The 11,528-nt window shown below is 42.8% G+C and overlaps 1 protein-coding gene across 1 annotated transcript in view; it reads right to left on the minus strand.

The window, feature by feature from the left end:
- kcnh3 (potassium voltage-gated channel, subfamily H (eag-related), member 3) overlaps positions 1–11,528 on the minus strand; it is a 180,663-nt gene that overhangs the window by 10,968 nt on the left and 158,167 nt on the right. The window contains exons 9-10 of the mRNA XM_014410478.3: positions 9,868–10,067; positions 8,720–8,969 (exon numbers count right to left, since the gene is read on the minus strand). Of these exons, the coding sequence (XP_014265964.3) occupies positions 8,720–8,969; positions 9,868–10,067 (450 nt within the window). The remainder of the gene's footprint in view (positions 1–8,719; positions 8,970–9,867; positions 10,068–11,528) is intronic.

An 11,528-nucleotide genomic window follows, 5' to 3' on the forward strand; every position in this document is an offset into this window, starting at 1 on the left:
CTCAGCAGCAGCGTGGGAACATGTGTTTGCATATGTCTAATGTACCTGCAAACCCTGGTCCCTTCAATTTATATAAACCAACACCACCTGCATAAAGCAGCACAGTGTAACTTACTTTGGTAAGCTTTACCATATATTAGCACACTAGTAGCCTGTGCTGCCTTGACACAATTGGTTTCTTATGAAACATACTGTACAGCCTTAGCAGAGAAGAGCAGCCAAGGACCGAATTAGTAGATTCAAGCAATCTACTAATTGGAAGGTCTAGGCCTAGTCCAGGTTTGGCAGTTGCCAGGAGAACGGTACTTGTCTGACTGCATTGTGCCAAGTGTACAGTTTGATGGAGGGGGATTATATGGTGTGCTTGTTTTTCGATCCCCGGGCTCTCTGTCCTGGTCGTTGTGTCCTTGGGCAAGACACTTTACCCTACCGCCTACCAGTGTTGGTCAAGTTACTTGAAAAAAGTAATCAGTAACTAATTACTGATTACTCCCCCCCAAAAGTAATCCCGTTACTTTACTGATTACTTATTTTCAAAAGTAATTAATTACTTAGTTACTTAGTTACTGTTTAAAAACACGATTTACAACCTGAAGAGGTGATAAAGCGATAGATCTGTCAGCCCAATTCTACTTTTTCTGCATAATCCATCATACAAAATGTAATCAAATGGAAAAGTCTCTTTTTTTTAACTTGTTTTATCAGTTTTAATCTTTTAACTTTATGCATCAAGCAAAAATGTAATTATATGCAACATTCTCTGACTTGAATAAATTAGTTTAACATTTAAACCTATTTTCTACACATTCCAGCACATAAAATAAAATATTTTTTGTGTTTACACTCAGTCTTTCAAATAGATGCAAGTAAAACACAGCAGAAAATAAATAAAGTCAAAGACTCAGCGGTCCTGTTGCTCTATTTTCACCTGTAAAGCAGGACTGCGGTAGGCGGAGGTTTACCCTGGTGCAGGTGTGCCGCGGTCAGTTGAAGAATCCGCGAGTTTCTCTGTGAGTTTCCGATTACGTCGTAGCGCACTCGGTGCTTGCTTGGAAGTTTAGGGGTTTTTTTCGCTAATGGACGGTAATGTTTTTGTCACTTTTTATGGAATCAAACTCAAAGTAAGGTCAGTACTTCCACGCTTTAAACGCTGCACGCTCATACTCTCTCCCACAATCGATATGTGATCCATTGTTGATCTGCACACAGCTGTTGTCACCAACAGCGCACTCACTTACGTCACTGTCGTGAGACATTCTCGCAAAAAATCACAGTTTTAGTAACGCAGTAACGCAGCGTTCCTACGGGATTAGCGTTACGCGTTACTGCCCATCTCTGCCGCCTACTGGTGTTGGCCAGAGGGGCCGATGGTGCGATATGGCAGCCTCGCTTCTGTCAGTCTGCCCCAGGGCAGCTGTGGCTACAACCGTAGCTGCCTCCACCAGTGTATGAATGTGAGAGTGAATGAATAGTGGTATTGTAAAGCGCTTTGGGTGCCTTGAAAAGCGCTATATAAATCCAATCCATTATTATTATTATTATTAGGAGCTGGGCTCAGAGTTTCAGTGAAAAGAAGCATACCAAGACATTTTGAATAACTTTATTCTCTCAACTTTGTGGGAACAGTTTGGGGATGGCCTCTTCCTGTTCCAACATGATTGTACACCAGTGCACAAAGCAAGGTCCGTAAAGACATGGATGAGTGACTTACACCTTTGGGATCATTTAGAGGGGAGACTGAGAGCGAGGCTTTCTCATCCAATACCAGTGTCTGACCTCACGCATGTGATTCTGGGAGAATGGTCAAAAATCCCCATGAACGCATTCCTTAACCTTGTGAGAGCCTTCCCCGAGGAGCTACAGCTGTTATAGCTGCAGCTATGGCAGTTATGGCAGTACAGTGTAACAAGAAGAACAAACTCATTGGCTGAGGTTGGCTTACTGACTTTCACTATGCTGCCTACAAACACTTGGCTTTGTGCTGTGCTGTGTTTAAGAACCATAATCATATATATCCAGTGTGCATATGTGTGTGAAAGCAGACTAGTGAACACGTGTGTATGACCACCTAAATTAAGCAAACATCCTCTAATTTATAAAAATATGCTTTTTAGCATGTGGCTAATTGGGACAGAATTTATTTGAGACCCTAGTGAGGAGGAGAGTTTTGACTTTAGACACAATGCAAAGATGTCACCTTTTTCTAAGCTGCTCTGTAAATAAATCACTAGAAGAAATTGTCAGAAATAACAATACTGGTCACATTACCATGTCCTGTGTATAACTACACAATATACAGTTAGCATACAACCATACAATGTATATGAGCAGCATAGATTGCATCGATTACTAAGTGAAGGCATGGATTGGATGGTTGGATGTTAGAAAGAAAATGGAAATGTGTTTGTGAGGCATCAGACAGACAAAGACCCCCCACAGTATATGGGGAGGGGGGGGGGGGGAAGGGAAAAAGTCAAACAAAGAAGGAACGAGGCTGCACAGCCACAACGCAAAGAAAAGAAAGAGGGGGCTGAAGAGAAAAACAAGCAGAGAGAGAACAGAGGCAAAATAGAGGGAGGCGGGGCGGAGAAGGGCAGAGGCGAGCAGGGACCTAAAAAGGGTGATGGAGTGCGGAGGTGGACTAAGACGAAAGAATCAAGAGAGCTGTGAGAGGAAGTGGAGAGGGACACAATGTGGGGGTGGCTGCAGACTGGCATGAGACGAAATGGAGGGGCAGGGTGAGAAAGAGTGAGGGAAGGGGGAGAGGTAGGGCGAGCAAGAGCTCGACGCACGCCACGTGAGCGACAGCAGTTACTGGACTCGGCCTTCCAGCCCTCCTTTGAACCTTGAACCACCTCGGTGTCCTGCTGCCTCTGCACTCGGCACCATCCAACTGTCATCTGCAGCCCCCACCCTGAAATCTGTGCTGCTTCTTAATTTGGCACGATGGGCCCTTCTTATGCTCCGGCTGTCTTTTTTACGTCACTCACATCCCCCCTGCAGTTCAGCACAAATGCGCTGTCACAAAGATGACGGGTGACCAAGAGTGACAGCAGCGACAAGGAGCGCTTTGGCTCATAATCGCAGCAAAATGTTAAACTGAGCAGGAGACAAACACTTGCAAGTGACATTTAAGTGCATGTATCTGTCTCGTCATAAAAGTGTAGGTGAAAGTGATGAGGGCAGGGAACAAAGGCTTATCAACGGAGCTCAATTTATCAACGTCGTTGATTTGATGCCTTGAGTAGGATTTTTCTTTTGCTCTTGATCTTTTTAAAGGCAAGTTTTCAATCAACATCTCATACTTCCCTCTTCTTATTTTACCCCTCGCTCCCATCTAGCCATCTAATAAATTAGGCATCTTGGTCTAGCATGGGGGTGTGATGAAATAAAAGGTCAATGTTTTTACTGGTGTCACATACTGTTAATTCAGTTTTAAGTAATACATCGCTCCATAGTCGCTGTGATTCTGTGTGATGGTCAAAGTAAAGGTCAACTGAAGACCAAATTTTCAGGCTAACGTAAGCAGTACGAGATGAAGAACATTAGCCTCGGTGATGACCAACAGACCAAAATGACCCACTACGATGACACCAAGACTTCAGATGAAGTAAGTGGGTCACTGCACTGTTCTAGACTAGCACAGTGTCTGTATATAATTCACAGGTGTCCTCTAAAAGCATTGCATGCATGCAATCATCGAGTTAACGTTTTGAAAACAGGAGGGTACAATAGGTACAATTTTTTGCACAGTTTTCTGAATGTATTCTATAACCAGGGCAGACGAATAACAGTTCTGGGTCATTTTGACCCAGTATTTTGAGTTAGTTAGTTAGTCTTTAAGTCATGTTATTTCCCGGCAGCTTCCTGTTTAGGGATAAAATGTTCTTGCTCTGATAAAGTTGTATGGCACTGTCTTGAAACACTATTGTTGCTAATTGGTGTGTGGGTTTATCATTCAGGATTTTCAGCCTCATACTGCAGAACAAAATAAGACTGATAATTGTCTGTGGCTGTGACTCTAATTTATCGTGTGCAGTTGCACTTTCACACGTGATGATGTGAGACCGGCCATGGGTTTGAGATTAATCTGTTTTATTGTCCATCAGGGTCCAGAACAGTTCCTGGAAGAACACTGTACCACGATGGGCTCCACCAGTGCAAAGAGTTCTGTGAACTTTGCAGGACTCTGCTCTTTCCACACTTCAAAAGAGCAAATAAATGGATGAATGGCTGTCACTGCAAATGGCATTAAAGAAACTCATGCCCATACCTATCAGTCTGATCTTCCATCCTCACTGCACGTGTGCAAGCTGCTAAACTGACATGAACTAACAGTCCACCAGTGCAGCTTTCACGTCACACAGACCAGAAAAAATAAAAGATTAAAGTAAAAAAGAAAGAAAAAAGCAGTCTCAGTGCTTTCCTAATGAAGGAATATGAAAGAATAAATGAAGTGTGAATTGTATTAAGCTGGAAACATAGGATGTAATGGTACACTGGTGGTTGTGATATTCATGTCTGTGGTAAAGGTGCAGAGCATGACTATTTGGGTTTCCACCCACACTGTGTCTGCAAATTCAGCCCTGTCTAATATTAGGCTTCTGCCTTCACATCCCCAGAGACTAACATGCACTCACACTGCATGTGCGCACACACACTGGTGCACAAACACAAACAGTATTAGAAAGGTTACATCTTTGTGTTTTCTTATGTGTGACTTTGTTTCTCAGCTCTTTTGTTTGCAGTTACATCCTTTACAATTACTTCGGGTGCTGGGCGCTACATTTAGACATGTGGAGAGTGAACTGAGGTGAGGACCAAACCGCTCTGTGGGCTGACTAGTCACAATCTGAAATTCAACTGGAAAAATCATGGACGCTGGACTCTCCAACCTAAATCGTTTTTAGCATAAAAAGCCAGCACCTGTTATGGCTTCACTCTAACAGCATGCACATCTAGAGGCACCATTAATGTTAAAACTTATTATGATACTTACAGAATACCACAGTTTTTGTCTCGGCCGTATCATTTTATTTTGCTGTATTTATCTGCGACACCTCAAAGGCCGGTCCATGAAAATATTGTCGGACATTAAACCGGTCCGTTCCGCAAAAAAGGTTGGGGACCGCTGCTGTACATCATTTCATAGAAACGGTACTCCCTGATGGCTGTGGCCACTTTCAGCAGGATAATGCACCCTGCCACAAAGTAGCAGACTGGTTCAGAAATGAGGAGGAGCATAACTATGAGTTTGAGGTGCTGACATGGCCTCCAAATTCCTTAGATCTCACTCCAATCAAGCATCTGTGGGATGTGTTGGACGAACAATCCATGAGGGCCCTCACAGCTTACAGGACTTACAGGACCTGTCGCTACCATCAGTCAGATAAAACAGCACACGTTCTGGTGGAGTCCATGTCTCAATAGGTCAGGACTGTTTTGGCAGCAAAAAAACATTTGTTGTGTTTTCTCTGCACTCTCTCAGTTACAAATAGGGTTTAAAACATTTGCCAATTGCTGCATTCTGTTTCACAATTTCCACAGAGTCACAACTTTGTTGGCAAAGAGTTTGTGCCTTCCTACACAGCACACCCAGAACCGGCCGCAACAGCAAGGACTGAAGAACATTTCCGAACCACATTTCTCATTTGGAAGAGTCTGAGGTAATACTGTATACCAAGCTCATACTTATGTTTTCTTACTGGCATGTGGCTAGTAAGAAAAAATTCGCTCCAAGACACCCACAGTATTCACCCTGCACCACGCTCTAATTACAGCTTTTGGCTGTCAGTGAAGACATCTGACAAAAAATATTTTGAAAGCTACTAACACCCATGACAGCTCATACAGCAACATTAATCAACTTTGATGCACCTTCATACCTATTTCAAGATAGCCTATTACTTGCCATGCTTCTTCAAATCATTTTTTTAATCTCTCAAATGTTTATAAGATTTCTGTGATGTGTGGGAACCTTGATAGTTGCACTCTCGAACATAAATCGTGGAACCATAAACGAATCACGGTGAGATTCTGAAGGGTTTTTGCTTTTCAGGTGCCTGTGAGAAGTTAAACTCTGAGGTGGAGGTGTTACTGGCTTGCAAGGAAAATGTCACTGCTCCCCTGTTGTGGGAGGTTAATAACTCAAGTGTGTGAGTAGAAGCTCCAGTCACTCTCCTGAACACGCCAGCAGAGCTGAGCTACTGTCAGGATGTGTAATAGTTTCAAATTAAAAGGGACCTACTAATCGCTAATTCAATTTCTGAGCAGCTCCTCAGTTCATCCTCTCGTTCAAACAAGCTGTTTAAAGTTCAAGCTCTGCCAACGATTTAATCACCACTAAACATTTTGGAGTCTCATAAGTACTTATGTTGATCATGTAAACTGGCTGAAAGAAACATGTTTTCCAAAAGAGCTGTGTGTCTTGTGAAAACCCGCTTCTCTCAGACACCAACCTCCATGGCTAAAAAAAAATTGCGACAAAAACTGCAATCCCCACTCGCTCAAGTAACACATTACTGTACTGAATTCAGTAACCAAAAGAGATTAAATCAGACACTTGTGTTCAAGTCATGTGCAGGTCTGCAAGTTCAGAAGAGGGTCGACACGATCATTCATTTTATTTTTATTGCACAAAAAGACACGGATGTGAAGCGGAAATCGGCACCTATCCACTGCTGACATCAGCAGTATGTGTAAGTATGTGCAAAGACAGATGCCAACTCAAGTCTAGTAGTGAGAAACCCCAGATCCATAGTGCATGCTGCCCATGGCCAAGGAGCCAAAACCTTGATTTTCTGCAGGTAACCAAAGCATCTGATGAGCCGTGAGGCTTGTAGAACTGCAGTGTGCATTTGAGCCTGTGCTCTTTGGGCTGGTTTGCAACTTTGCTATTCATAGTAAACACTAAAACTGTCCCCAGTGATTTGTGTCAGCGTGTGGGATTCTAGCCAGAAAATTCATCTTACGCTCTGTTACCCAGTAACTGAACTATTTTCTTTTTGACTAATGACCCCAACAATGTTCACTATCATAGGCCACAGACTATACCTGTTATAGACATCAGCCAACATTATTATGCATACCGTATGTGTGCCTCTCTGTTTATGCCTCACCGCCGCTTTGTGGTCGCCGCTCTCACCTGTGTGAAGAGTGAAACACAGCTGCTGGCGTGTGCTTTGGTGTTGTCATGCACCTCTGGATTTAACATGACCAGGTAGGAGACACACGTGTGTGAGCGGGTCTGTGTTTCAGTGACATATCAGTGATGCAGCACAGAGATTCTGTGATGGCAGAGCAACAGTGAGAAAAGATGAGGAAGTGGAGGAAGCAAGAAGAATGAGTTGAGTAAAGTTTGACTTATCTGACTGTTTTGTTTAATGTGCCTTATAATCCGGTGCGCCTTATGGTCCGAAAAATATGGTACATTAAACCCTATGGAACAAAAATAGGATGCCATTAAAGTTCATATGTGTGTGAAGGTAGAAAAGCGAATACTTTTGGCAGTGCAGTGTAACAAACAGAACAAACTCGTTGGCCGAGGTAGGCCTCACTGAGTTTCACTATGCTGCCTACAAACACTGGCTTGGTGTCGTTGTTCAGAACCATAATCATATATGTTGTGTGCATATGTGTGCTGCATAGAAAAGGGATTTATAAATGTGTGTAACAGTTGGACCAACTATTGAAAACTGTAGCTTCTCTTCCTTGCCAGCAAAATTCCCTCCGTTGCATTACAGAGCCTCAAGATTCCTTCACTGCAGAGGTTTTTCCTACATTTTGCCATGTAAGGAATAAAGTTCTCCAGCCTCATCTGATTCTTAGATTCATTACATTAACTGACAGCACAAAGATTAAAACAGAAGTGCCAAACTGCCAACAAAAACCCTCATCCATCCATCCATCCATCCATCCATCCATCCATTCATTCATTAGTTTGGTTATAGGTGCATACAGTGTAAGACCTGTTTCATCTCTGCTCACAGTAAATAGAAGATTATTCTGTCGAGCTCACAGGATCAACACTGTGGGAAATCATTACTCTCTCAGCTTGTATCAAGCTTGGAAACGTCTCTTTAAAGCAGCAGAGCATAAACAGCTGCTCTTTATCAGCTCGCCTTCAGCCTCGTCTTCCCCTTTGTTTGAATATTACACACACACGCACACACAAACACACACCCGTTTTATGTCCTGCCTTCCTTCTCCTTTTTCGCCATCATCAATTTTAATTTCCATTAGACACTCCAGACCAGGTTGCTCTGCAGGTCTGAGCCAGCACTGTGAAATTATTTTAACTGTAATCACTGAACTGAGAGATGATCTCTCTTTCCCCCTCTGAAGTCCATACTTCGTTAGCAGCACTTAATATTAACACAGGCACACATTCAGCCGGCACATTCTCAAATGAACCATTCTCCCCCTTCGTTTAATATTCAGCACGATGTCCCGCAGATCATCTCACATCCTCCAAATCTCAGTTTCAAAGATAATTGTCTGTCAGAGCCGAGGGTGTCCAGTGTAGTTCTCACTCAGATCTGTGTCCTTCCTTCAAACAACAAAGATCCTAATTACGTTTTAGTTTAATTAAGTAACCGTGTGATCTTTTTTTTTTTTTTTGCAGTTTGGCAACTTGACTGAGAAATGTTGTTATCCTGGAACACACTGACAGGACATCGTGTTCTCTGCTTAAGAGAACTTTACTGTTTCTCTGACTTACCTAGGATAGCCAGCACAGTGTTGTCTTTCAGGACCTCCATGGAACCTGAGCAGACGAAATAGATAGCCTGCAAGGCGTCTCCCTGCCGGATGAGGAACTCCCCTGGAGCGCAGAAGGAGGTCTTGATGATGAGGGAGAGGGAACGCAGGCAGCCCCTGCTGGCTGACTCAAACAGAGGCAGCTGGAGCAGCTCCTTGTTCAGGTGCATGGCGATATCAGCCCTCAGCTCATCTGGGAAGTCTTTCAGAAGCTGTGAAGTGAAAGTTCACTGGTCTTTACTTCCATATAGTTTTATACAAAAAATAACCCTTTGCCACAGGCTTGAAGAGCCTCTCCAAATGTAAAAATGTGATAACCTCACAGAGAGTTTAAAGTACTCAGTGGGCATTTCAAACCACATGCAAGATCAGAGAAGCTTGTAAGACATGATGAAATAATCTAGGACTACTCTTTTTTTTTTTTACATTACTCAGGGTTGCTCGTGGTATATCAGGCACTTAATTTTAGCATATTTACTTGCCTTGGGCAAATCTTTTCAAGCTGCAACATATAAATAGATCCTTCCAATAATCCTGATTTATTTATAATTGAGAAAATCTTAAAATTAAAGTCAGAGAAAAGTTCCAGATTTGACACCTAAAAGCACTGGTGACCTCTATGCTATTCTGTTTCTGTAGCTCACAGCTTTACCACCGACGTGTTAAAGTGTCGCTTAAGTGTAAGAACTGGGAGCTTAGCTTGCAAACTTCTCAGTGACAATGCGTAAAAATGGTTGTAATTCTTAAACAATTCTCACTAAAGTTTATGTAAAACGTGTTGTGTTCATTTCAAGCTGAAAGTCTGCACCTCAGTCAGTTTGACTTAAAATCCACTCTTGTGGAGTATAAGAGGCTAAACCACAAAGAAATGTTTTTGTGCAAGAAATGATTCGACCTAATTGTATTCTCAGAGCAGGCTTTCATCTCAAGCTGTACACTGGACCCTGTTCTCAACTCAAGGTGTAGATAAAACTTCCAGCAGACAACAAGACGTCCAGTGCTGAACTCTGGTTCCTCTGAACAGTGAAGCTGTTTAGTGGAGAGCATCTTTGAGCTTTCACTCTGGAGAACAGGCTATAAAGCAGTGCAACATAAACAGCAGCTTCTCACCTCACTAACGTCGATCCCGTTGTTGACCGACCACATAGTTTGGAAACACTCCAGCATGCGCTGCTCCAAAGCTTTGGGCAACCGATGGACTCTGATGAAGTCCTTCAGGTCCTTGGTGCGGGTGTGGTAAAGCGAGCGGCGCGAGTACATTCTCTGGATGATGGCTGTCACGTTGCCAAACACAACTGCATGCATCAGTGCTGGACACAGAGGAAAGGTTTCTTTATTGTTCTCGGTGCGCTTCTAGTTTGATACAGAATTAATTACTGCGGCTCGATTGGCTTCTTTCTAGAAAAGACCTCATTAAAGTCCCATAATACTTCTGCGCAGCAGGAAGCTTCATGGGATGTCTTTATAAGCCCTGAGAAGTTAAAAAGCACAGGGCTTAGAAGGACTTAGCTGCTCTAAAACCACTGTGAAGCACTGCCGAGAGTAGATTACGGTGTTCACAGAATGTCAGTAACACACTGCTGAAAAATAATCCCACTGTTCAGAAAACCTTTTATTTCTAATCAATGACAACTAAATTATTATTCCAAACAAACCCCAAAACAGCTCCAACCCCAGTGTGAGCATATTTGTTCAACAGTGCCACACACACAGGTTTGGTCTTAATGTGAGCACAGCTAACCAGCAGCTATCTCCAAAGACTGGAATCGTTTCATAATGCACTTTTCCTGAGGGAGCCACACAGCAGTTTCTCTTCCTAAAAGCAGTTTGAAAAGCTGCTGAAACAGCAGTCAGACCACGGGGACACTTACACGGTCCACTGACAGCCAGACTAATGGCTTCATTTTATAAAGAAACTGGGTTTTTAAAAGGCTGAATTATCTCTAAGTTATAGCTCATAGTATCTGTGTGCAGCAGCTTACCACGAGAGAACATTAAACTATGTTTAAGGAAAACATTATAGAGATTAATGAAGCTGTGGTCAACTCTCACTGCTGTTACATTCAATCTAACAGCAATCTCCTTTAACAAAGGAGCTAGGATGCTAGCAATCAAAGCAAGGTCAAAATGGAATATGATCTCTAGGGTGGTTGAGAATAACCAATGCTGTGGGACTTCCAGATACCAACAGGACAATTATAATGGTGGACGACAGCTGTAGTGATAGATGAGTGGGTATAACAAGTGATAACAACATCAGGAACTAGGAACACAGGAATCTTGAGAAATACCAAGGGCTGAGAGGAACTAGAGAATATGAAGGTGAAGGCAACAGTGATCTCCGAGTTACTCAGGGCAGTGACCCCAAACTGAGCAAGTAGTTCATCTGGACACAGATCTCAGGAACAATATCAGAGATCTGTGTCCAGAAGAGCGCAGTCCTAGGAGCAGTAACAATACGGTACAGGACTCCTAAGTAGAGGACCCAAGTTTGAAGGATAAAGACCGCATCCAGAGCAAAAGGGTAATTTTAAAGTAAGTTGTTCCTGATTGTGTATAGACATGTCCTCCTTTAGGATGGCATAGGTAAAGTAAAGGCAGATTCATGCTACTGTAGGCAGATTGAGAAGTTATGACATTTCCATAATTAGCAAAATGCACATATTAACCTCCATCACACAGTCAAAGTGTGCTGTCTAAGGTGCTGCTGTAGCAGAACTCTTTGAAAATAAGAATGAACAAATGCCTACTTGCTGTTGCAACAAACGGGC

This window comes from Maylandia zebra, linkage group LG16, assembly GCF_041146795.1.
Source record: "Maylandia zebra isolate NMK-2024a linkage group LG16, Mzebra_GT3a, whole genome shotgun sequence".
NCBI classification, from domain to species: Eukaryota; Metazoa; Chordata; class Actinopteri; order Cichliformes; family Cichlidae; genus Maylandia; species Maylandia zebra.